Source organism: Perca flavescens, chromosome 2 (genome assembly GCF_004354835.1).
Source record: "Perca flavescens isolate YP-PL-M2 chromosome 2, PFLA_1.0, whole genome shotgun sequence".
Classification (NCBI taxonomy): domain Eukaryota; kingdom Metazoa; phylum Chordata; class Actinopteri; order Perciformes; family Percidae; genus Perca; species Perca flavescens.
The window spans coordinates 24,414,766-24,442,487 of record NC_041332.1 but is presented as its reverse complement, the minus strand read 5'-3'; the positions used below and the strand labels follow the sequence as shown (position 1 = coordinate 24,442,487).

General features: G+C 40.4%; 2 protein-coding genes across 9 annotated transcripts in view; both read left to right on the top strand.

Moving 5' to 3' along the window:
- The window catches only part of dlc1 (DLC1 Rho GTPase activating protein), a 94,508-nt gene extending 87,279 nt beyond the window's left edge, over positions 1-7,229 (top strand). For all 8 annotated transcript variants that reach the window (XM_028592451.1, XM_028592461.1, XM_028592469.1 and 5 more), the window contains 8 exons: positions 1,178-1,337; positions 2,397-2,604; positions 3,184-3,400; positions 3,869-3,983; positions 5,240-5,455; positions 6,455-6,672; positions 6,809-6,982; positions 7,109-7,229. In XM_028592451.1, coding sequence (XP_028448252.1) covers positions 1,178-1,337; positions 2,397-2,604; positions 3,184-3,400; positions 3,869-3,983; positions 5,240-5,455; positions 6,455-6,672; positions 6,809-6,982; positions 7,109-7,208 — 1,408 coding nt within the window. In that variant the 3' untranslated portion in view covers positions 7,209-7,229. The remainder of the gene's footprint in view (positions 1-1,177; positions 1,338-2,396; positions 2,605-3,183; positions 3,401-3,868; positions 3,984-5,239; positions 5,456-6,454; positions 6,673-6,808; positions 6,983-7,108) is intronic.
- Positions 7,230-15,170: 7,941 nt separating this feature from the next.
- lonrf1 (LON peptidase N-terminal domain and ring finger 1) lies at positions 15,171-27,209 on the top strand. Its single transcript, XM_028596666.1, has 12 exons — positions 15,171-15,924; positions 18,326-18,444; positions 19,638-19,760; positions 21,711-21,908; positions 22,032-22,245; positions 22,548-22,653; positions 22,756-22,870; positions 22,978-23,099; positions 23,214-23,372; positions 23,758-23,920; positions 24,161-24,313; positions 25,858-27,209. The coding sequence occupies exons 1-12, from the start codon at positions 15,318-15,320 to the stop codon at positions 26,014-26,016; spliced, it is 2,238 nt and encodes a 745-aa protein (XP_028452467.1). The 5' UTR covers positions 15,171-15,317; the 3' UTR covers positions 26,017-27,209.
- Positions 27,210-27,722: the final 513 nt, after the last annotated feature.

The following is a 27,722-nucleotide window of genomic DNA, read 5'->3' as shown; positions in this document are numbered from 1 at the left end:
CAACATACGTAAACAAGACTTAACTTTGTTGACCAAACAATAGATTACTGGACATTCTTCACAGTCAAATATATGTAATACAAAAACATTGTACACAGTATTACCTTTTTTTAAACATCTTAAGAAAGTTTTATACTCTTTTATAAGGTCTAATAAGGAAAATTATTGCATCATTTTCTTGTGTTTTTCCACTTCCCCTGTTTCTTCTACCCAAGCCCTTCCTTGGACAGGAATAGAAGGCGTTATGACAGTCTTATGACAGGCTGGCACTCACTGAAAGACAGAGGCCACTTGTTGGCCGCTGGAGGCCCACACATATTCAGAATTCCGGGCCGGGATCATAATATGCTCCCTTTCCATTTTTGCCAAACTGTGGTTCTGAGAAGCGCTCAGATTCTTGTGAACGGCTGCTCTTACAAAGACGAGCTTGTCCTGAGTCACGCATAGCGTCTCCCTGCTAAACACACTCGCACCCATGCAGATAGATACACACAGCCATAAATCTGTGGGTGTATTCTTGTAAAACAGTCAGAGTTGCATGCTTCAACTCTGGGGTTTGTGGTTATAGACTTGATGTTCACTTGCACCCAAGTGCGTACATACACACACACACAGACACACATACACACAGAGTAACAAAGTGGGACAGACACTTTTTGCGGATGTATAAATCAGTAGGATCCTCCCCTTTTAACACCCGTCCGTACATCCTACTCCCCCTCCTCTATTCTCCCCTCACCCCTCTCATAAACCTATAGACAGGCATCTACAGCTGCCTGGTTTCCTGCTTGCACACACATAACACACACACATTTTAGTAGCCAGGCTAATTCATTAGTATTAGTAGTGATGTGATTTGGACTTGCAGGGTTTTACATTCAATCTGAACTAAACTACAGCCATTTGAAATATGTCTGAGATTGTGATGAATCCTAATTTGTAATGTCTGTTGGTGTTCTTCTTCTGCAGAGCTGTTTCATCCTGATTATTGTAAGACGTGTTGTTGATAACAAAGTAGGTTCTTCAAATAAGACCTAGTAAGAATGTAGACATGTCACGACTTTTTTGACCTTTTTTAAAGAAATCCTTTTACAACTAAATTGTTAAATTCTATAAAGGCAATATGTAGCAAATATTGATGAGATGGGTTTTCTTTTCTTGTGTGTGTATGTTGCAGGGCTGTGCCAAAGTTTATGAAGCGGATCAAGGTGCGTGACTACAAAGACAGGAATGTGTTCGGTGTGCCACTACAAGTCATCGTCCAGCGGACAGGCCAGCCCCTCCCTCAGGGCATTCAGCAGGCCATGCGCTATTTACGCAGCCAGTGCCTCGACCAGGTAACATAAAGTACACAAATAAACACACACATGTGGACAGATTTGTATATAAACTTGTGCATATAATGTAATTGCAGTGTACATATACCGTCAAAGTCCCTGCCAGTCATGTCATTTAGCTTTAGGCTTCCACAACTAAGAGAAAAAGCTTTTTCTTTAAGCTACTGGAGTCACATATTTCAATTTTAGGACATCTACAATCAGGCAAATAATCATCCCTGATTTTTTTAACTGGGTGTTACACAAGATGGAGCAGTGAATTGGAAAAAAAAAACCTGATACCCACTTAGTCAGTATGTGTATACAGTTTCTTTCTCTCCTCTCTTTGTCACATAGGAGGTCTGGAGAGAGTCAAAATGTGCAGCTGTTAAGTCACCTGTGTCTGTCTGTTTGTGTGTGTGTGTGTGTGTGTGTGTGTGTGTGTGTGTGTGTGTGTGTGTGTGTGTGTGTGTGTGTGTGTGTGTGTGTGTGTGTGTGTGTGTGTGTGTGTTCCTAAAGGACAGAAAGCGGGAGTAAGGAGAAAATAGTTATAACTTAGGGCAAAACAGAGTGATGGTGTTCTTTTGAAAGCAAGACAAGGCACCTCTGTTTAAAAGTGGTGAAGGCTAATGGAAAATTTTCAGGCTAGACAAGCCAACGGCCTTTTTTCTCTTTTCCTCCCCAACATTGCCATTTCATACAGCCTTAAAAGGCCACTGATGAGGTCCCACACAACATTCAGTGCAAGAATGCCGGCTGGGTGTCATGGGAGCTTCTTGTAAATACAGTCAACAGGATCTGCTGTGATGTAACCGTGTTTACTGTAAGCCCTGGATTTGGGGATAAGTCAAGAATATTATTTTTCAATGATAACATCCTTCAGCTTAAAAAGATATTTTTTTTTATGTGCTTTGGCCACATGAATCATTTTTGATACGCCTTAATGATAGGATCAAACATTGTACTCATGGTAATACTGAGACTAATAAGGGATTTACAGTTCAAAGCTGACTTATCAGGTTTCTGTGTATGTATACATGATCTCACTCTTTCTCTCTTTGTTCTTCACTTTTTGTCCAGGTGGGTCTTTTCAGGAAATCAGGCGTTAAATCTCGTATCCAAGCGCTTCGTCAGATGAACGAGGCGAGCGGCGCCGATGGGGGAGGAGTCAACTACGAGGGCCAATCAGCCTATGACGTTGCAGACATGCTGAAGCAGTACTTCAGAGATTTGCCAGAACCCCTGCTCACTAGCAAACTGTCTGAGACCTTCCTCCAGATTTATCAGTGTAAGAATACACACATAACATATATTCAAAGTATAAACAGAATATCTTCGAGTCAATACATGCCTTTACAGCCACACATCTGTAAGAGGATTCCGTGCTGGAATAAACAAGATGGTATTGTTTTAGAGCTGTAGATGCTTGCCTGCCATGAAGCAAGAAATTGTGAAACGATAAAAAGAAAACAAACAAGATGAGTGCAGGAAATACCTGTGGAATAGGTGATACGTGTGATTGGTTCATCCTTCTATGACTCACTGCTGACATCGACATATCCTCAAGTTCTGTTCCTTTATGATTTTAATAACTGCATTAGGAACTGTTCGTATAAGATCAAAACCAGTCCTGTGCAAAAAGTATAAAGCATATAATGTACACACACGTCGGCATTTATAACACATTTCAGGTCGACACAGATCCCATCATAGCCCATTCCTGGCAGACGCAGGGAAGCCCCATACAAACTGCTTCCCAATGGACACAAAAAATGTGACATCATGTAGCATGCCAGTGTTTATTAGTCGTTTTCTGCATGTAATATAAAAAAAACGAGCCATGACATCCTCTCCTCTTCCTCTCCAGACATGCCTAAAGAGCTCCGTCTGCAGGCAGCGCGTGCTGCCGTGCTGCTGCTGCCCGATGAGAATCGCGAGGCCCTGCGGACGCTGCTGTGTCTGCTAAGTGACGTGACGGCCAGCGTGTCCGAGAACCAGATGACTCCCACCAACCTGGCTGTGTGCCTGGCCCCGTCCCTTTTCCACCTCAACACCCTGCGCCGCAAGGAGAGCTCATCGCCAAGGTGTGTGTGTGTGTGTGTATCTCTACGCCACTGTAACCATCTCCTTTTAACTATGTCATTGCTTCTTTTTTTTAATTGCCATCACTGACACAGTTATTGTATTAGCAGCTTGCATAACATGTAATATGCTGTACATTCTCAAAACAGGAAAGGGTCAGTCTAAAGAAACAAAAGAGCCGGATACTGTAGATGGAGGATAAAGACGGAAAGGGGAGAGAGCAAAGCTTGAGAGGGGAGGAAGGGAGAGAGACAGAGGAAATAGCGAGGTTACATAAACATCTTCACCCAATTAAGAAACACATTATTTTTGTCCCACGTTTAGCCAGAAGAGGGTTCATCAGGTGTACAAGGCAAAACGTGTTCTTTCTTTCCACCCTCAACCCCAGGCCCTCTCTTACGTCCACTGTCTGGATGATGGATGCTGTTCCTAATCTTGTCCTCCTCTTCTCCCCTCTCCTCTGGTTAAAGGGTGATGAACAGGAAGCCGACACTGGGAAAGCCGGACCAGAGAGACCTGAATGAGAACCTGGCTGCCACTCACGGCCTGGCACACATGATCCAGGAGTGCAGCAAACTCTTTCGGGTCAGTAGTTAACAACACTGGAGCTGAATGCTTACTTTTAAAGTTGAAGTTTACATGAAAATGAAAAGCTCAAGATATCGCATACAAAGATACATTCAGAATGGTTTACTGATCGAGATACACTTGGCAAACTGTTTGCTGACAGAACGAATGTCACCACTGGTTCACTGTACCGCATCATTGCCAAACACCTTGTCTCCCTGTGTTTGTCCTGTAAACAAACACAGTCCAAGTTACATAACTCGTTGATGCAATTCATGCTGTCATTTGCTCAAGCAATGTTATGATTACAAAAAGTAAATGTGCCAACCATTTTAAAAGCCCCCATTGTGCAGAACTGGACTTAATTTTACGTCTCTGTCCATTTAATCCAAACTCAAGAATTGGTGAAAGAAGTTAAAATACAGCATAGTCCCACAAAAGCTGCAAACCCATGAATCCACCCCGTCTAGTGTGGTTCTGTGTGTCCACTAGGAGAGCATTTGAATGGATGAACAGGAAATAATCAGCAAACTACAGTACACTGTTACTAATCCAATTTCAATCCCATTCCGCCTCAAGCTTTGCTCAGCCCAGTGCAGTCTTCTCTGACATGCGACAGTAAATCCTAAGAGGCTGCATACTGTGGATCATTAGTGTTATGTTTGATTAGATCACTTCCTGGCTTCCTGTCATGGCCACATCACACAACAAGTTAACTCAATTACCTCCCAAATTATTTTCTTTAATTAGATCTGTATTTTCTTGCGGAAGTTCGTAGGAAGGAGGATGGCCTATGAAATAACTAACAGTAATTTGCCTTAATTTCAACAAGCCTTTTCTTATCTAATGAAATCCTTTTCTTAGACTGAAATATTGTGAGTGTTCAATTAAACCTGAAAGATGACACATACAATCAGACCGAGAGAAAGAAAGAATGAGAAAACAAGAAGATGAAATTAGGATGTGGTGTGTTTCTATCCTTATTCAAGCTATGCTTAATACAGTTTTCCATTAATTAAGGGGTATTAATGTAATCAGGGTGGGGATGCCTGACAAACACAAAACATTAAGTAGAGACTTAGTGCTGATCACTCTTATCATAGGACATCAAAGGACCCAAAAGGCTTACAAATAAATCAAATCATTCTCCCTTCTTAAACAAAATCCAAATAAAATTTTTCAAATCAAACACATTTAACCATCATGCACCCTGGCGGTTCCAGCAACACAATGGAAAGGTGAGGCCTGACCCTCATCGTCCTCCTTTCCCACAGATCCCAGAGGAGATGAATCGCTGCAGGAACTCTTATGTGGAGCAGGCGCTGCTGCCGCGACGGCTGGAGGACCTCGCCGGGGAAGAGGCCGGGCAGGGGGGGTACAGGGCCTACCTCCAGAACAGCTTAGACGCCCTCCTCAAAGACGCCAAGGACAAGTTTAAAGGTTACGACAGCTGCTCCACACCCGAGCATGTTGAGCTGGCCTGCAGGAAGGTAAGCCCACTTGTTTATTCGTCAGCTCGCTATAGTTCATTTTAGAAAGACAAATACTGTCTCATCTGTTCAGTCCACGTGGCTGCTTTCTTCCAGTGTGTTTGTTTGTGGCAGAGGGATTCATGAACGATGAATTAATGAGAGAAAAAAACAGATCATCAGTCAATCTGTCTTTAGTGTGTAAACAAGCCACCATTCGTGGATCACACGCTGTCTTTTCAACTATCTGTGTTTCCTGTCTTCTCCTTCTCTCTTCGTGTCGGCCTTTCCCTCCCTCCCTCCCGCCTCTCTAAATATCGAGTGGAAAACCAGCAGTTAGAGTTTCCTGTATAGAAACACATCCGTGTGAAACTGGCCTGGCCCCTGACTTCGCATTCCCATCCCAGTACTGGACTCTATCCCAGAATGACATCAGCCTGACATAGACACACACACACACACACACACACACAAACATACACAACCTCACCATTATCCCAGGCCTACATTTCCTGTATCTAGTGTGCAAGGGCCCTGTATGAGGTTTATCTTTTCCCCAGTTTGAGAGTCACAAGGCGCAGAGTGTTCTTTATCATCTGACGGCAGAACGAAGCAGCTGTTTTGGCTAAAGGCCATTGGGAGGTTTTGAAACACAGCCTGACTGTTGTGCATAAAAAGAACATACTTCATCTCAAGTATTTAACATCTGACATTGTGACAGATTCCGATAAAGTCAAATCATTCACAACTCTGAAACATCCTTTTTTGAATGTAAGAATGTTATCACAATACACTTAAATGGAGGGAAATGATAACACTTAAATATAGGCCAGGTCTAGCTTCAGGCGTGGTGCTGAAGCACTGACATTTGTCATCATTACCACTTTCCCTCTCCCTTCATTTCCTGTCATCCCTCTGCTTTCGCCTATCAAAAAAGACATAAAATGGAGCAAAACTAATTAGCATTTAAAAAAAAGAACTGCCTGTTAAGTTGTCAGGTCTCTCCATGTGTTTCTTCAGGTGCACGATGGCTTCCCACTGCGGCTGTGGAAGGTGACCGTGGAGGTGCCTGCGAGTCCCGAGGAGGTTCTGACGCGAGTGCTGCGGGAGCAGGGCTACTGGGACGAGGACCTGCTGGAGAGCCGGGTGGTGGAGACCCTGGATGAGAGGACGGAGGTCTATCAGTATGTCAGGAACACCATGGCTCCACATCCCACCAGAGACCACCTGGTGCTGAGGTAGACATAAGCCCATTTTCCTTCTCTTCCTCCCTGTCTGTCTCACTTCTCTCTTTGGCTTCATCTTGTTGTGATGTTTTGCTCTAATTTAAGGTCTTTTTTTTTTTTATTCCAAATGTTTTTCTTCCTCTACCAGAACATGGGTAACAGACCTGCCAAAGGGAGCGTGTGCACTGGTGTGTACGTCTGTGGAACATGAAGGCGCACCTGTTGTAGGCGTTCGGGCCAATGTCCTCACCTCACGCTACTTCATCGAGTCCTGTGGAACCAACAAATCCAGACTGACACATATTTCCAGGAACGACTGCAGGTAAGTGAATTACTGACAAGAGCAAAGACCATTTGGAGATTACATTAAGTCCTAGCTTTGTGGTCTTTCATTTTCTTTTAGCCGGTGACACGATTAGCTAACACGTCTCTTTTGGCTTTTTCTCAGGGGTCGTTTCCCAGAGTGGTACAACAAACTGTATGGACACTTGTGCGCTGCTGAGGTGGCACGGATACGTGACTCATTCACCGTGCCCATAGACAAATGAGAACGCAGTGTGCAATCTGGGCAACAACAGACTCGACAGCTCCTTTGGACCATAATTTGGATCCTACAGAATGACTCATTCCACCCATTATTAGCAGAGGTAGATGGGGTCCGAGCCTCTTAACACTCACTTTTAAAGGACAAATCCTGGATCCTGGATTGAAGGACTTTTTGTTGCTCTGACAGACTGATGTTATTGTTTAAAACTTTTCTGTTGGGGCTCTTAGTGTGCCAAGAGGACTCGTGTCACACAAACATTTATTTGGGCCAAAGAACATGATGTCGCTGATGCAGGATGTGAGGTTTAAACTTTATCCAAAGGGTGCTATTGCTTCTGAGAAGCAACGGTGTGTGTGCTTGTGTGTGTGTGCGTGTGCGTGTGTGCATGAGTGTTCAAAGCAACAAACAGTTAATAAATACATATTCCTCACACTGGTTTCCAGTGGCAGCATAATGTGTACATACAGTATTCTGTTCACAGTAACGGTTTGTGTCCATCTTGTGTTGCCTCTATCCTTTTGTATCCTGTTACAGCAAGGCACAGGAGGAACAGTAGACAATATTGTGGTCATTTGATTGATGAATCCATGGGTGAAGAAAGATGTGAATGTGCTGGTTATATGCAGAGTGAGTAGAGACAATAGACGGGATATAGCGAGATGACAGGCAGGGTTTTAGTGTTTCAGTAGAGGAAGGAGAAGACAGGAATCGGTGGCTGGCTCACCAAAAAGAGAAGGAACGATCAAAGAAACAGCCTCATTTACTACTAACATACAAATAGATGTCTCCTCCTTTTGTTGTTGATGATTAGTTACTGCTACTACTGATAAATTGGCTTTTTGTACTGTGCCTTGTTCCATGCTAGGAACAAGGCACAGTACAAAAAGCCAATTTATTAGTTAGAGCTCATCAGGAACTTTTTGTTTGTGACTGAGGCTTAGTTTTAGAGACAGAGAACGTTACATATTTTACAGGATCACACCAACAAAGCTAGAATTTAAGACCAACACATCCACAATAATGGACCAAATAAAAAAAAAAGCTAAAACAAGTAGCTTTTTCATATTAAGTTGTTGTTAAGAGCACAGTCAGTTTGCTTTTTCTTTCATTGTTTTAGGCCAGATCACTTGTATACGTTTAAAAAAAAAAGAAATACAGATTTCACAATTATTTGGATGTACATGAGAACAGAAAAAGCAATGTACTGTTCTAACTTGCAACAAAAACCTTTGGCTAGTCCTAAAAAAGATGAGAAAAATGGTCCTTTTATAAAGGTGGAGATTTTACAGGTTTTACTGTGAAGAACTGGGCAGATTGAATGTTTGTGAGGTTTCAAAGGAAGGAAAACGGTCTTTGTGTAGGCTTCTTTCTCTGTACTGTCTTGGCAGTGTTTAAAAAGAAGTAAGAGATTTAGGTCCTCATAACCTTCTTTATTCATAAAACTCACGCTTCAATCTGAGGATGCGCATTTTTTCGTGTTGAGTTGTATGATTAATTTGCTAAGCCATTGTTCATTTCGTAAATGTTCGTACCTTTATAACTGTGTCGCTGCCAAATAATAACGCATTACAATTGCAGTTAATTTAAAACAAATATATTTATACCTCAGATATATGTTTGTTTTGTATCATACCATTTTATTTTATTTTATTGTAAATGTTAAGCTTTGTGTTGCAGAAATGAACAAATGTTTTATCTTTTTTATTAATATTATTTCTGTACAGGTTAATCAAAGTGCACTATTAAAAGTATTAAAATACAAAAATATATTTCATTTGTCATATGTTTGCACTACAGTTTGTTCTGTGTGCCTACACCTTCTCAGATCCAAACTTAAGACCACATCCGCCCCTTTCTGTGTCTCGCCTTCATTCCACACCAATAAATCCACGATTGTGGCAGGGAGGCGTGAGCTGCGTGCATTATGGGTATCAACTGGCTTGGTAGATGGTGATCTCACTCGTCATGTTTCCTACATAACCGTTCTAAATGAATTCAGCTCTGATGCAGTTTCTTAAACTTATTCTGTGCACATACATTAAAAATCTCCACACCCAGTTATTGTAGATGTACCACAGCTGGACTGGTCTGGACCTGGCAGACTCAACAAGGAGGGGGGTTAGTCATGTGGCAAAGAACGGTTGGGGGGGTGGGGTCCAAGGGTCAGAGTGGGTGCTAATACCCCTTTATGTTTTTAATCACTTGATATAACGAGAAGTAGCCACACGAAGGAGGAAAAACATCTCTGTGCACATTCTGTACAAACGTGTCACTTGCTTTGTTCACGCTTTGCTCTTATTAGAATTATTATGATCTATAAACATGGGCTGTGTATTTACATAACTCAAGGACGTGACTTTCCACATGTGTTCCACAAGTGTTAACTTGACTGTGACAGAACACAGCCAACTTGAACCAAGACAATGCCTTTACATTTTGTGCTGACATACTCACTCGCTTTATTTTCTGGTGGACCATGAACACTTCATGTAGTCAGGAACTAGAGATTAACCAGAGCCTCCAGAAGACTCACACATGAAACCACAGAATTAGTTTAGAATGTGCATTCAACCGATTTGTCTTTACTATTTGTCTGAATAATAGACAATGATAAACCTTTACAGTCAAACTGTCCATCTCTCTTTTGTTTTCTATCTTTTTTTTTCTACAAATGCTGGTATGTTTTTGCATGCACATTTGTATGTATTTGTGCTGGGAACCCAAACACCTCTGGGAGAGTATGCAGGGCCAGATAAGACTGACCAAGAGTCAGCACAAGGGCTGCATTCCTGCACTGTTGTTTGAGAATCAGACACAGAAGGTTTCCCACATTGATAAATGAATACAAACGTGTGTGTGTGTTTCTTCTTCCAGTTTATCTTTTTTAATGCTGTACTCAGTTTGCAACAGAACAATCTGATTTCTGGATCCATACCAGGTGTGATTTTTTTATTCTTCTTTTATAATATTTTTTATAATTGGGGGCTTCCATTCTTTTTTTCCTCCTGGACCAGAGATTATCAGCACCACTAGTCTGGATTTTTTAAATAAATGAGGGAAAGGGCGCAGTAAGACTGAAAGATGACAGCAGGCCTCAACAAACTGCGAGGCTAAAGGGCAATAAACTAATGAAATTGTGCTAACAATCCCATTTTTCTGCATCTACTTGCACATGCTCATTAGTCTTCATTGTGTTTTTGCCTGGCATATGCACAAAACAGTTGACACCACGCGGGCTATCCAGCTTATTACAGATTGTAAATTATTTATCACATCATATCGTGCAATCGAGCAAATAAAACAGGAAACTTATCAAAACCCAGGATCGTGATAAGTTTCCCGTGGCGTACGCACTAACACGAGCAGTGAGTAGTCGTGTTTGGTCACAAGAAATCAGGCAGGCCAAATATCTGACAGGAACTCTGGGACATACCTGGTCATGTGTAATGCTCTGATGGATTCCTTTGTATTATTGTGGCAACAGAATTGGTATGTTACATTGATAATGCCATGTTTTAAGAGTCAACATGGAAAAGAGCAACACACACCTACAGCTGACCTCATATCATTCCACATAATATCTCCATATTCCAGAAATTCCAAAGGCTATAAGTAACCTCCAACACACACACACACACACACACACACACACACACACACACACACACACACACACACACACACACACACACACGTTTTAATGACCTAATCACTGTGTACCACATGTGGTGCAGTCAAATTCAAATCCCACAGATGTGGCGTCACAGTCCTGATATGGCTGTGTGTATGTTTGTACAAACAAAAGTGAAAGAGAAAGTGGCATCGCAGTGATAATTGCAGAAACAAGACGAGGATGTAGCCTACAACGTGTACATCCTTCTCAACATGGAATTTAAGATGTTTACTTATTATCCGTCACATCTTTTCTTACCTAACCTCTGTGGCATTTGCTCATAGGTTCAATAAGCAAATATTTGAAGGATAGTGTGTGGCAATATCCAGCCAGCTGATGCCTTGTTGAAATGTGTCATGCCAAACACAAGGGGGCACTGATGTAATTTGAAGTCACAACTTAACAAGTTTTATTGTTCAACACTGCCCTCTCGTGATCGTTTGGAAAATGTTTTGCATGCTCACCCACAACACAGGCTCCACACTCCTTAAACGTAGAATTGAAATAATGTGCTAAGCCACCAAAACACGTCTTTCAAAATATATATTAGCTTGCTTCTCCATATTAAGTTTTTTTATTTGCATTTTACAGGTGACACACAATCACTGAAGATAGGAACTTTTGTATGATTAAAATTTCCCCTTAAACCTAAGCTTTTAAATTTAAAAATCTATTAAAATCATAGAGTTGTTGTCACTAAGCACACTATGTGCCTTTTATAATCTAAAATAATGTTCAACTATCCCTAAAGACACAAAAATGCATCAAACAAAAAAAAAACATTTAAAACGAGATCTGATAGATTAGAAAATTAGTCTATATTTTGTTGTGTCTACCTTTTTTATAAATGTTTTATGCCGAGCACAGTCCTTCGCCAAGGCCTGCCCTATCTCACAATGTTCATGCAGTGTGAATTTTCCCAGTTGGGAAGTAATTTTGACACCACATAAACACAGCACAAATGCCATATGTCACAATGTTAACACTAGTGAAAATTTATTTGATAATTTGTGTATGGCCAATAGTTTTTCTGTACTTTCTGCAGATAGATAGATAAAGGTAATACAACTGCCTGTCCGTGTCTTATTGGAATATGGACCACTTTGACCACTAGAGGGAAGGGTCCCTCCACATACAAAGCTGCATCAGATTCATGCCCTGTTGGATTTATACAATCCCAACTATATTATGCAAAGCCTTTACAACCATTTTAGCACTACATTATTAAATAGATGGATGAGCATCAACAGTGGTAGAAACACTGGTAGTTTTTTTCAGTGTGACGTCACAAGACAAGAGTGTATAGCTAGTATGCCTGGTTTCGTAAGGTCAACATTCACAGCAAAGCAATGAAGAATTCATGAGGACTAAAAGACATTTGACATGTCTTATCACTGTAGTGTTGCAGAAGAAGTTTTGATGCTTATTTTTGGGGTTTCTGTTATTTTGGCATTTTATTAGCTTTTCTGCTGTCGCTGTTTATCTCACTAGAGTGTAACAGTGCTGTGTTGATTTTGTTGCAGTTAAGAAATACTCTTTTCATTGGCAGATTCATTTCCATTTATCCCAAAATTCTACACACACCATGTGACACACACCATATATTTCCTTACGACCACAGATGACTTCTAATCAGTTACAAGAGGACAGGAGGCTACCCTGTGTTAAAGGTGCTCTAAGTGATGTGATGCGTTTTTTAGGCTACAACATTATTTGTCACATACAGCAAACATCTCCTCACTATCCGCTAGCTGCCTGTCCCCTGAACACACTGTAAAAAGCACGGTCTCTGACAGCCCAGGCTCCACAAACGTCAACAAAAACAAACCGCGCCAACCTGCACCACAAAACATAACAAACAGTGTTCCGGCCAATAACCGACAAGAAGGAGCTGGTTGAGTCATGAATACGCATTGTGGAAGTAGCTGACGTGCTAACAAAAAATGTTGTAGCCTAAAAAAACGTGTGACATCACTTAGAGCACCTTTAAGTTATAGCCAGAGGTGTATAATGTACTAGAGACCCATACTTGAATAAAAGTACAAGTGCTCTATCAAAAAAGTGACTTGAGTAGAAGTGCTCTTTAAGCACCACACTTAAGTGGAAGTACTAAAGTATTCAACATTTTTTGTATTTAAGTATTGCAAGTAGTTTATTTTAAAATGTACTACTCAAGTACTAAAAGTACAAGTATTGTGTTATGTAGTTATTAAAGAAAGCAGTCAAATTTTGAATATCATATTGTTGGAGTTCAACTTTTTACTTGGTATTAAGATGGTGCATTACAGGCAGTCACAAGCTGTACATTGCTGGATATGAAGGAAGTATCTGAAATAAACCCCAAAAGGTACATTAATGTCACAGCTGTTATAACTACTATAATCTGAAATAACAGTGGGTTATTAATCACTTATTAACAAATACTGAAATAAAATGTGTGATGTAGTGGAAAGTTAGCAAGCTAGCAAAATACAGATAAACTAGCAGCTTCACATCACAGGGTCAGACGGTTAACATTCAATACTCATTACAGACTAAAAAACAACTCAGGAATAGATTAATCTGCTGCAACAATAGCTAAATAGAAAGAGTACAAACATACATCGTCTCTGTCTTCTGAACGGGCGACCGTAATGAAAAGAAACATGACGCGATCTCGTAGCCGTAACTTACGTAGCCGTAACTACGCACGTAACCTACACAGTCTCTGTAGCGTGAGGAATTCACAACAGTAACGAGTAATGATGCAGCACATAAAAAATGTATCGGAGTAAAAGTATTAAACTTATCGAAAATATGTACTCACGTAAAAGTGGAAGTAGGAGAAAAAAATAATATTCCAGTAGATACAGCTTTTTAGTAGGCTACTTAAGTAGAGTAATGAAGTACTTTGTTACAGCTCTGGTTATAGCACTAGTGCCTTTCACATATAAAAACGAAATCTGTTTGTTTGTTGAAGGACTGTTTATTAAAGTCAAATTCAGATTGAATAAGTAATGTTTTTTATAAAGGGACCTGGTGGTGGATCATTTAAAAGGTCTGCAACAGCATCAGGACACTTAGACTTAGACTTCTCTTTATTAATCCCTTTGGGATGACTCCCGCAAGGAAATTAGATTTCCAGCAGCAGATTTTAGCATCTTACAAAACACTCTTTAAATAGAAAAAAAAAAAAATAGAAAAAATACAGTATAAGAATAACAATAAACTTTTAGCTAAATATTTTTACAAAAATAAACAAACAGTAAAACAACAATAAACTACAGATAAATAAAGATAGGTATATAGGACTGTGTATGGTCACCATCATATTCTTGTAAGGTAATTTTCTATTTGTGAAAATTGGCAGGTGATGATGGGAGGTGACAGACAGTAGGCCTACACAAACATGTCACAGCAGAAATCCTCTTTGGAAAAGAAGGATTAGGTGACCTGCTAAGAGGCAGAAAATAAATGCTGAAGTTGAAGATCTGTAATATTTGTCCTTTACATTTTGTATATAGTCACACATTTCAATGAAGAGTTGGACTGATATATACAATAGAATAATACTTTATTATCTTTGGCTCACCAAAACATTACAGTAAAGCAGCAGAACATGTAACATATAAAACAAGTAACATGCAGCGATTTGATCATGTCCCCAGTTCAAAGTGTTCAACTTCTACAAGAAATCATAAAATTCTAAAATACTTCAAATACTCTTTAATTATTTTATAGGTCGTGTTAAACTCTCTCTGATAAATATATAATTTAGAAAAAATGGTCTTGTTTCTGAATTGTCATACAGGCTCCCATTCTACTGTCAATGCTATTAAACGTATATGTCTTGTTAGCAAATATCACATAAGGCCAGAGAACTTCAGAGCCCATGCACCAAATGTCCGCATGTTCTGAACTACAATATCCTATCTCATTGACTCTAATATAGTGACGTCAACGAACAAGAAAGCAATTAAGACCGCTCAAATAATTGGTAAATGCTTTGTAATAAATATATTTAAGTTGTATAATGTGTTTAAGTTTACATCTCCCTCGTACCTTTTGCAGTTGAATGCATGCATTTTTGTTAGTTTTCTTATTTTTTGTTTAAGGTATAATTACAAGGTGTTATAATGATTGATAATGATTTTTCAATTTGATCATCTGATATTTGATCTACTATGCACAATGTTTTGTAATATTTTATATAGCCTATGATCAATAACGTCCTGTAAACGTAGTTATGAAACTTTCGAATACAGGTTTTGTAACCGAGACGTCCTGACCAATCAGGGCACGACTTTGCTATTCACGTGACGATATTTTTTTTATGTAACAACCGGGTGACTGTCGGTCCACTACACTGTGAAGGACCGCGGCAGCTAAAGAAATGAATATAGGCTACACGTCAACAGAAGAAAAACTACATTACATTTCTTTTTTTTTGACGCTACAATGTCGCTCCAACCGCAAGTGGAGGACGCACCGGAGGAGAGAAGCGCCTTCTTCATTGGCACTGACTCGGACAACGTCTCGGAAGGGCAGGACCACCATCAACTTTTACTACAAAAAGGCAATGCCTTAGCATCGGAAAACTGCTTAAAAGAAGCCATTGATTTGTTTTCAGTGGCTTTGCAGTATGGCCCTGTGCGACCAGAACAATTAAGCACCTTCGTGGACTGTATCCTCCGCAACTTTAAGAGAAAAGCGGCTGTACAAGACTCACTTTCGGGCCGGGGTCGCGAGGCAGGGGATAGCTGTGTGGACGATGATGTGTTTGACTGTCCTAACTGTCATAGCTTTTTAGGTGAGCCTGTGACCATAGCCTGTGGTCATTCGTATTGTAAAAGATGTTTACGACGACGGCTGCTCTCCAAATGTAGGCTGTGCAATGCACCCGTTAGCGGTGAGGAGAAAGCGAACATAATGCTGTGCGGACTTTTAGAAAAATGGTTCCCCGACGAGCTGAAAAAGTCTAAAAAGATATGTGAAGTGGATGAGCTATGTAGAAGAAGGTGCTACCAAGAAGCTGTGTCGCTAGCAACCGATGTTATTCAATGTGGTAAGTGTTAAAATAACCCTATGTGCATGTTTTAAGGTGTAAGAGGGAGGTTCTCTGGTGGTGTGTGTCTGCTGCGCACTCTCAGTGAGGATGGTAGGAACGTGTCACTGGGACGTTTTCTATGTAATTATTATACAACGTTACTTGAATATGAACACGGTATCATGATATTCTTTGTAGATGTGGACACCAACGGGCTAAGTAGAGTTTTACTGACCAACATTTTGAAAACCTAGCTACTCCATGCGTGGTACTGGTTACAGTCTCCTCCCAGTTTCTGTCGTGTAAGCTGGTAGGGTAAGTCCTGCTTACGAAAGTTCACCAGCTGAGCATGCGCGCTCGGTGCAAGTTGCATAAGGCAGTTACGTGGAGCAGGTTTTGTAATTTATCAAAGGGAGGGCTTCTGTATTTTGTAACTGTTATGTCTGTTACGACATACAGTTTAATATACATTCCATAAGAGGATGAATGCGCCATTTGTGGATAAAGTTATGAGTCAGGGTTGGTGGTCCAGATAGACACTCAGCCAGGCAGTGAGTTTGCTTTTGTAACAGTTCCTAACGTTATGCAAGGAGAGACTCTAGGCTATTTCTGTGACAGATGATTGTGTGCAAATCCCAGTAAAAGCTTGTATAGGTGAAGTCAGTGAGATATGTCACTTTCACCAGTAACGACAATGAGCTAAAGTGCCATTGAGCAAGGCACTAAACGCCCAGATGTTCCAGTTGAGGTAACCTGAATTTGGAAATGGGCTGCAAGTTCACTGAGCAGTTCCTGCATTAAAAGAGGTTGCAGTGTTGTAAGTATCACGACCTTCCTTTCACCGGGATCTGAAGGACTAGTCCTCTTTTACAGCAGTCATTGCAGGGCAGGTGCCCATGTTTGATTTAGGTGGGCCCTGGTATGAACTACCATGCAGGCCCTGCTTACTGGAATGGCTGTGAATATAGACTGTAAATAATGGATAATGGACATAGGGCTGGGCGATAGGGAGAAAATCAGATATCACGATATCAAATACCTCAATATTGATATTGCCGTGATATTCTAGGGTTGACAATTGGTGCTTTAACAAAATATCTTCACACTTTAGTAATCATCAGTAATGTGGACATAATAAGTGGGGAAAAGGCAAATAATAGAACAACTAGAACAGTCTGGTAAGTTCAGAAAAGTCCATCACTTTTGTAATGCAGCCTTTAAAACCAGTAAGACACCACTTATGTCATATCACGATATTACGATATCCAAAATCTAAGACAATATCTAGTCTTGTATCACGATATCGATAGAATATTTTTATTTATATTTTTATTTATTCCCCCTTTTGTGACAGGAAACGACAAAATCTTCTCTCCCCACATACTTCAAATGCCAAAAATGTTAAAGAAAAAAGCAGTAATACTTGATGTCAAATAAGGGTAATTGGTGTTCCTATTTGTCTCAATGAGAAGTCATTAATGACTTGGAATGGTAGCTGCCATGTGCAGAAAAATTTCAACTTTAGTCCTTGAAGAAAATAGTCTTATTGATGGATTGCAGGTAAACTTAATCCACTAATATAATTAATTTGTTAGTAATAGCTGATTTTAACACGATCCCCATCCACAGGTATAAAAGGTCATGTACATGTTTATACTTAATTATTATTACAAGTAATTTAGCCATTTTTGAAAGTGTTTAGAGTTGGTTTAGGCTTGTTAATATTGCTTGCTATTGATTTTGAGTACATGCCAATGTTTGTAGCTCTTGCGTCCCCTTTAATACTACTAGGAAACAGAAATATAAAATGCAATCTTCTCTTTATGTCCTCGCGAATTATTTGTCTTTTGCCTTGTTTGCTGAGAATTCACTGACACAGTTAATATATAATTCGTGTTTATCACATGGTTATGCAATGTATGACTTACAGTACTGACAGAGGTTTAAAACGTGCTGAGGTAAACACTATCTACCCATGCAAGTAGAGGCGGTTGTAGGTTTTAGGGCTGTGCTCGATTGAAGAAATTCTTAGTCGACTAAAACTCATTCAATTGTATCGACTAATCGATTAGTTGATTAATCGACAGATCTGTAAATCTGAGTTTCTCCGCAAAGAGTCATGCAAAAGCACCACTTTAATTCTTGTGTTTACCAGAGATGACTAATCGACTAAAGAAATCTAAGTTGACTAAGACCAAAATGACCGATTAGTCGACTAATTGACTAAGAGGGAGCAGCCCTAGTAGGTTTGCTCATTAAATTAAAGGTAATTTTATGTAGTCAGTATAATTTTGTATGGTGTTACTTGTGTTTAAACTAAAATGCTGTGCTTTCCAATATTTAAAGATACATATTGAAATAAAAACCTTTTCTTATAGCTAATACAAGATTTTTCTCCCCCCTCTTCCTCATGTCTTAGATCCAGAGACGACCGCGTTGGCACGACTGTCTCGGGCGGAGGCTTACATGGCTCTGAAACAGTACCGTCCGGCTTTAAAGGACACAGAACTTAGTCCCTGGTTCAGCTGTTCTGCTGAAGTAGGTTACTTACTGATACTGTAGTCATTTGTTATCCCATGCTACAGAAACGTTATTTCATATTGAAAATCTCTTCTATTAAGCATATGGTCTCTATCGGTATGACGAGAGGATAATCAGATCAGAGAGTCAGATATGGTACCAAATTTAATGTATTTTGCTGGTGCTGTAAGGATTGTGACATTACCAGGTTGTGTACACATGTACACACCTGCCTTTCCTTACAAGAGTCTGGCATGTGTTCATTCTGCACGTCAGTCTCTTCTGATATATTGGCTAGCCGGTCATTACTAAGAAAAGGTGTATTTTAAGATCGACACCAACAAAGCCACAGACAGGGAGCACTTCATTTGTCGTGTCATTGTATTATAGTTACAAGTTTAGTACCTGTTTACAGACGTCAGATACACAGAATCATGTTTATTCATTCATTAGCTTTGTTCTAGAATAACTGTTTTAAAAGTACATTTTTGATGTGTGTCTTGGCGGCTGAATTTCCTGAATCATAGCCCAAGAATATTTTTTTAGTAGGGACCCTGTTTGTTTGTTTGTTTGTTTGTTTACAAGGCATATTTTTACGACTTCGTGCTATTTTTTGTATTGTATAAAAGGCCTTCTATTTCGCGTAAATAAGTTACAAAAGAGTGTCCTGACTAGAGTTTTTCTAGACCACGACTGAGAATGCTGTGATTAAGGTCAAGCTATTATTGAGTATATCATGCAAAATAACGTGCATATTTCGTATTGATTTATTTAACAGCATGAATGTATTGCATTTAATAAAAATCTGGTGTTCTTAAATTACATGAAAGCATAAACACTTACCAGCAAGAGCAAAGTTGATAGTCGTTGTGTGCAAAAAAATCGATTCACATTCAAATCTCGATTCAAGCTCTACCGATTCAAAAATCGATTTTCTTTTTTTTAATTGTATGTCTACTGCAATCATATGACAAAAGTAACTACATTTACATACTTTGAATCGAGAATTGTTTTTGAATCAAATTGATTTTGAATCGAATCTTGAGCCTAAAAATCAATATGGAATTGTGACATTTTCTGAATAGTGCACCCCTAGTTGATAGAGGTTTAAAGATGGACTGGTGTTTATGTACACAGCAGTTAACAGAGTGAATACACGTGAACATAAATGCTGGTACGGTAGTATAACTCCCCTTTTTTGTTCTTTTCAGGCTTTGTTTAGGAAGGCTATGGTGCTACATGAGATGGGCCAAGTGGACGAGTCCCTCCAAGTCTTCCTCCACTGTCTGGCTGTAGACGAGGACTTCCCCTGTGCTAAAAGACAAGTGGAAAAGGTGAGAGAATTAAAGAGAAAAAAGGTTTTATCATTCTAAAGTCAGTCAGTAGAGTTGAAGTCACATAGTGTCAATGCAAGTAGGCTGGAGGAGCTGGCCTCACTGTAAGCCAAAGGTTTAAGTCAAACCTGTATCATTGCTTCAAGGAACCTAGGCACATGAGTGTCCCAATTTTTTGATTGGATAGCCAGAAACGTAAAGCTCAACCATTATGATTTTTATTGCACAAAGCCATTTGTTCTATTTTTCATAGCTAGCAAAATTTCTATTATATTACATTGACTTAAAGGTATTGTGGAGGATTTTCCCGAATTTTTAGAAAAGAACCGCCCTCTGTACTTTTTGAAAAAATGCACATGCGCAACACTGTGCCTGCTCCCGAGAGGGAACGCCTATTAAACGTGTCCACGAGAGTGCACTGTTTACAAGTTACTGTCGGCATGGCTCATACAAGCCTACTTTCCAAAAGAAGATTTGCACTTTTTCACAAATTTAGATGTTTACCGTGTGTGTGCGGTGCGTGACCTGTGCCAGGGCTAGCATCGCTAATCATAGCTTACATCAACTTTTACTAGCAGTGATTTTAAATGGATTTCTCCAAATAGCATGCCAAACTTCACGACTGAGGCATCAGAGGGAAGCCCAACCTGTGCTTTTAGCGCACGCCAGCGTGTGAAATATTCTCCCAAAAGCTTCAATGCTTCAATGAATGGCTGAAACCGTAGCTCAAGCTCACCACACATATACACTTGAAAGCTAGGGACGTGCACGTACAACGGCCTTACGTAAACATATCACCAGAATGATTGAGAACCAGGAGGACCAATAGTCTTGATGATCCACCCGGAAAAAGAAAATCCTCCACTATACCTTTTTTAATGGAACCTATTTTCATGGCATGGATTTTAACATTCCACTTAAGCTTTATGACTAAATAAACCGTTAAACCAGAAACAAGGCAGATATGCTGTGTTTTTAAAGGAATCCTGATGACCGTACCCTTGTATTTCTGTGTTTTTAATAAGATATTCAATATTAATGCAATTGAAAATGACTCCATCCTTGTTGCCCTTAGGCATGGGCCGGTATGAGATTCTGACGGTATGATAACTTTAGCAAAAATATCACAGTATTACGAAATGACAGCTATAAATGTATTCTTTTTGAAATGTCTGGGTAAAAAACAACTTTTTTTCCATTGAACATAATGTATTTTTATTTTGAAACACACTTTGCATTGACAGGGAGAGTGATTTCTAAACTGCACTTTCTGTCCTTGAAGACTCATAAAAACAGCAAATTCTAGTGGTTTTGAAACCAGTGTCTTTTTCAAACCGCGGTATGCCTTGAAACCGGTAACCAGCCCATGCCTAGTTGCCCTCACAGAGATAGGACGAGGCATCCAAACGATGAAGAGCAAATGGTTACACATGTGTACATACCAAGGTTGTAATCGTTAACCAAAGTGAACGAAATAACGAAAACTAGGTGGGGAAAAAAACATTGTCGTTAACTGAAATAAAAATAAAAATGAGGTATTACATAAAAGCGATAACTAACTAAAACTGTATTGTCTGTTTGCAAAACTAACTAAAATAAAATTATAGAGTAAATGTCCTTAGTTTTTCTCTGTGTCAATGTCTTTCATAGAGCAAATATCTTTCAGAGTTGACATTTCCGACCACAGACATATACACAGTTTCCGACTGGGCACCCATAAATTCCGACATTCGATGGCAAATTGAACACAGCATAGTTCATAGCGTCTATATTTTGCTCACCGCGCACTGTTTCGAGCCTTGAAAAAAACTTAAAAACATGTCAATTTCAAAGTACTTAATTTTTCTAATAAACCTGACAAAATCACTCTTTAAACATAATGTCTCCCTCTCAAATGTGAAGACTTCTGAAATCCTATGTACAGGCTGACCAACTGAGTGCTGTTTACAGATCCTCTGTGGCCTGCTCTCCCCCACTGATGAGAATGTCAAGGTCGGCCTGAGGGAAACGACACTGAACACGTCGCCTCACTTGGGCAGTAAAAGCCTCGTGGCCGATGCCCAAGCTGGACCACACAGCCCCGTCCAAAGACCGCACCAACACCAGGTCCGCACCGCCTCGGCCCACCACCATCTGGACAACCAGGAGGTACTAGCCGACTGAACGATGATACACGTTGTTTATCAATGAGTTGCTTCAATGCTTTTGTTGACACTTGTTTATAAGCGACTATCATAATCTTCTCACCATTGGTCTTCTTTAATTATTTAGAAACGCTGGGAAAGCCTGGAGCGGCCTGGTCTCAGCCGAGCTCATTCGCTACGGATGCATGGCTCTAGTTGTGTTGAGGAAGGGCTCAAGAGAGTTTGCTCTGCTCCCCAGCTGGGCGACGAGGACAAGGCCAGCATGCTGAAGAGGAAGTTGTCGGTGTCAGACACAGAACACTGTGTTGTGGACAATGGCGGTAGCAAGCTTAAAAAACAAGGTTAGTGGCCAATCCGATGTTCTTCCAAATGTATTGTATCTTAATGAAAAATTCAGGAAAATCTCTTTTGATTATGTTCACATAAAAAAAATACTATATTCTTAATGGTGTGTAAAATTAAGCTTAATTGGACACTTTGACACTTTTGCAAGGAATAATATGATGGGTGGGGTAGACACTCAATTCAAATGGATAATAAGCAGATTGTATATCCCAAAAACGTATATATAATGACTTCTTAGCACCATATTTGTCAGTGAAAATAAATAGTGAAAAGCTTTCTTCTCTCTGGTTGACTTTAGGTGTGGCGAAAGGTTCCAAACAAAAGGCTGCCAAAGCTAAAACCTGCAGAAGGGTTCCTGAGGATCTGCTGGACTCCAACGACTTGGAGTGCTCTCTCTGCATGAGGTAAGGTCACACACTAGTGGGCCAAATGCACACATTGCACACTTTTAAATGACTGAAGTTTCAAATGAACACGTGGATGTTGCATCTCTGTGATCAATACAGGTTGTTCTATGAGCCTGTGACTACACCTTGTGGACACACCTTCTGTAAAAACTGTTTGGAACGCTGCTTGGACCATACGCCCCAGTGTCCCCTCTGTAAAGAGAGCCTGAAAGAGGTGAGAGACCACGCTGCATTTATTGAATCCCGATATTAAGTTAAGCCAAGTAAAATATGTTTCTTGCTTCCTGTTTTAATCATGAACTCATATCCTGCTCTGTCCAGTATCTAGCATGTAGAAAGCACATGGTGACAACTGTCTTGGACACGCTGATCAAACAGTATTGGAGTCAGGAATATGCAGAGAGGACTAAAACTCACCTGGAGGAGACCCAAGAGCTTTCTAAGTAAGAATGTCTGTCTTTGGCCTGGTTGATTCCAACACTCATCATCAGAAGTTTCTGTATGCAGCAGTTTCAGAGAGGCTCAAAGGGTCTAAAATGTTCTCTCCCTCTGTGCAGTCCGACGAAGAATGTGCCTATCTTTGTGTGTACCATGGCCTACCCCACCGTGCCTTGTCCCCTGCATGTCTTCGAGCCACGTTACCGCCTCATGATTCGCCGCTGCATGGACACAGGCACGCGGCAGTTTGGGATGTGTATTAATGATCCCCAGAAAGGGTAAGCATACAAGCACAAACGCATGCAAGCACATGGATTGGTATGAATTACAAAATGATGTAATGAGAAATACGAACAATTAATTATAATACGTTCTTAATGTTGTTCTAGAAGGTGTGGAAACTCTCTAGTCAGCTCGACAAAATGTATGCTGAATTGTCTATTTTGCAAATATTAGTTTATGTGGTTGACGTTGGACAGTGATGGCATGTGGCCATGAGTCCCTCGTCAGGATCGGGAAATCAACTTTCCGGTCCCTGCCGACTCTGTAACTCCCGGCAGACTGTGCTAGCCTGGGCTAGCTAGCCAACGTGTCGGTCAAGTTTGGCTGCCAAAACACAATTGTCCAAATAAACCAAAAACTAAATTGTGTCCATCCTTGCAGGTTTGTAGATTTTGGCTGCATGCTGACCATCAGGAGTGTCCATTTTCTCCCTGACGGACGATCAGTAGTGGACACCATCGGAGGAAAACGCTTCCGGGTCCTGTCCCGAGGAATGAAGGATGGTTACAGTACTGCTGACATTGAGCACCTGGGTGACGCCAGGGTAAGAACCACAATAACTATTGTTTGAATGATATTCTCTAGTATGTTGTGCTTTTATAAACATACTCCATCCAAAATCTGGGTTTTAGATATATGAAACCACCTTTCAAGTCTGCAGGGGTTGATTTTGGGATTTCTTTTTACATTAATTTATCATTCATTTCATCCAATTACTTTAAGGAATGTATTTTTAAGTTTAAAAAATCCAAAAGTGACTGATCTACAGAAAAAATTCCATTAGGTGGAGGACAGTGACGAGCTAGAGAGGCTACAAGAGCTGCATGACGCGGTGTATGAGCAGGCCCGCGTCTGGTTCCAGAACCTCAAGATCCACTTCCACAACCAGATCCTGCAGCACTTTGGACCAATGCCAGAACGCGAAGCTGACATCCAGGTAAACCTTCAGCACACTGTCTTTGTCCAGTTTTGCTTAAGGAGTATAATCTTTAACTACACATCAGTCAGTGCGTTTACATGCAGTTTAAAAAAAACTATTATATTTGGGCAAAACCCCGATTTGTCAAACGCCATGTAAACCCCTTACCCCGGTTAAACTCTGAGTTCTAATAACCTGGTTAACAGAAGTAGAAAGCTCCTTCAGTAACCGGGGTATTCCTCCATGTATACACCTTAACCGGGCTTTGATCGGTTTAAGTGTCTGCGCATGCTTCAACTGCCCCTCCCCACTCCACTGGGGTTGGTTTTTGAACCGGAAATAATCCGTCAGCGTTGTCGTAGAGTAGTTGTAGTCGTCGCTATGACACCATACCACAAAACAGCGATGCCCGAATCAGCGGGCCATCGGCAGCGAGGAGCCTGTGGTCCATCGGTTTTATGTAGGTCCGGGGTTCGACTCCGACCTGTGACGATTTCCTGCATGTCTTCCCCCTCTCTCTCGCCCCTTTCTCACCTGTCCTTTCCATTTAAAGGCGGAAAAAGCCCCCAAAAATAAGTTTAATAACCAGGTATGCAGATAATCAAAGGAACCTCAATCAATACAAAATATTGTTATCTACTATATTGTTATCTACTATATTATTATCCGAATCGGTAGCAGCTGTGCTCTAGCAGTAATGTACTTCAAAGTACTGCACGGTTTCTAAGGCTTTTATTACCTCGTCTGACACAGCAAGACACTGCTGATTATTCTGTCTAATCTCTTGACACGCTTGCCTTTCGGGGAAATCCACATTACCATGGATTCACCTGCCTCAGACGTTCTAATACCGGAACTCCGTTGTTGTGTGTGCTCAGCTCTGGCTCGTAGCCTGCAGCGCCGAAAGGGATTACAGCTGCGCTATTAAGACAACCCCGGGGCGGAGTCCATTGACAATAAAGGCTAAAGAGCTTTATGGGGGCTCCCTACCTAATCCCACCAGCCCTGTTGCATCAGAAGAGTGTCATGAAAAGAATCTCCAACTCTATCATGTCTACATGCTACAAAAGGAAAGCATTGACCATGGTTTTTGGTGTTAATGTAATTTCAGAAAGATGTATTGTTCCAGGGAACAGTACAGCAGTTCCTAGGCTAATGGCCAGTGTAAAATGTAGCACAGCCATAGTAGACATCATTAACTTGAGATTCTTAGAGGAGTTTAGCACATTCTGTAACTGGCTCAGGGCTGTTTTCAGCCATGTCATTTTGACACAGACATGCATTCCTCTGGCAGATTATGTATTATGTAAAACGACATTCTTGTTTGAGTATGTACACAATCCGCAATCAATACAAAATGAGTACTTCACTTCAATACCAATTGTGTAACTGGAAGTATAACACGCATACTGGAGTTATCCTGTTCCAGTTATCCTGGGGTAACTGCAGAAATGGTTTGGTTTGTGCAAGAATGTAGCGGCACAAAACTCTGTATGGCAGCAGGAGCTGTGCGCAACTAATTTCCCACGCAAAGGTCTAATACGGTTCCTCCTCTCTTCTAGGCAACTCCTAATGGTCCAGCGTGCTGCTGGTGGCTGCTGGCTGTTCTGCCTATCGACCCACGCTACCAGCTGTCTGTCCTCGCCATGACCAGCCTCAAAGAACGCCTGGTGAAGATCCAGCACATCCTCACATATCTGCAGAGCATCCCCAACAACTAGAGCTTCTTCTTCTCATCACCACCGCAAACATCCTTTTAAACTTTGAAATGACATTCAAGCAACCCTGTGACAACATTTTGCCAACTTTTGTTTCTACTGCCATCTGATCCTTCAACTTTTCTTTTTACTACACTTTTTTCTACACTAGATAAAAGCAAAAGCTGAAACATCCTTAAACTGTGGGCAAACCACCTCAGGGATACTTTCTGCTGAGGCACATTTGTTTGTGACTGTGGGAAATTAAAAAAAAAGAAGAGAAATATGACAAACTATTCTCATCTGCTCGCGTTGTTAATGCTGTTTATTTTTATAACGATGTCCCTGAATGACCCTGTTGAAAAGAGAAGAGTAGTTCCTACTCCACTTGGTTGATATTTTGTTGATGCGGACAAAGGCGGCAATAGAGAGAAGTATATCCAACAATCAATCTCGACTATACCTTCTTTAAAGATGGCACTTTGCTGAGCTGAGGTGAAGAGAGTATTCTAGTTTGTGTTGTATCGTCTCTGATGACCAGTGACGTTTTTTATGTTAATATGGACGAGGGGTGATGTGATTTGTGGAACAAAATCCTAAATGCAGAAAGTCCAAAAACGTTGATAGCAAGATGTGGTTTAAAAGAACCATTGACAAGAGATTTATGCAAAACCAAGTGCAACTAAAGACTGTCGTATGAAAGTATTAATCTTTATCTTCCAAGCATCACGTTTTCTTCGTACTCACTCCCATATATACAGTATTTGTACATTCTGACCATGTGTTTGTATGAGAAATTCTAAAGGGGTCTTGCAATATGACGAATCAAAACAAGACAAAAACGTGTACAACTAATGGGTTACTTAGCATTATTCTTCATTCAAAGCTGCCCTCTGTCTAGTTGGAGGAGAGAGGACGGTACCTGCAGTTCTTCAATCGGGACTGCATTTGCCTTACGCCATTTTGCATTGATATTTTAAAACACGGTATGTTGGCTGGGTTACCATTCCTTTTTGCCATAGCGTGAAGTATGCTTGAATTGTTATTCTTCTTAAGTTAGTAGAAGGCACTAATTGTGTATAAATAAATCTTAGAGAAATAAGTCAAGTCTGTTGTATGTAATTCATCGGGGCAAAAAAAGGCTTTTTGGACAGATCTAGCTTTTTGGTCAAATGTTAAGTTATCAAATTTCAATAATAAAAGCACTTGTTTTTCAACTTCAGGCACCGTGTCCACTGTTTGACCCATTAAATAGAAGATGTTTTTCCAACAGAGCCCCGCCCACTTTAAATCAGCCAGAAGAGCACAGAAAGAAACACCAACCTCAAATGTGAAATAACCAAACGTTTATGGGTTAAATTGGCAGAGTTCATGTAGGACTCCATCACTCAGTAAGAATCAGTTGAGAATATACATTTTCGGGGCCTTTAACCCATTAATATGTAAGATAAGTCTACTACAGTCCCTTATAAAAACCTGAAGTTAAAATGTAATCAGTTTGTAATGAAAATGAATATGGCTATATTTTAGAGACCTGTAGGGTATGTACACTTTCTAACCACAAGGGGGCCACAGTGCAGCATTATTGTTACATACAGTAAAGCCTTTCATAACTCACCCTTTACCCTCTGTACTTACTCAACCTCAACTTGTATTATGAAAACATAAACAGATCTCTTTGACTATTTTTTTTTTTACAATCAGTCATTTCAAATATATAATGACACAGA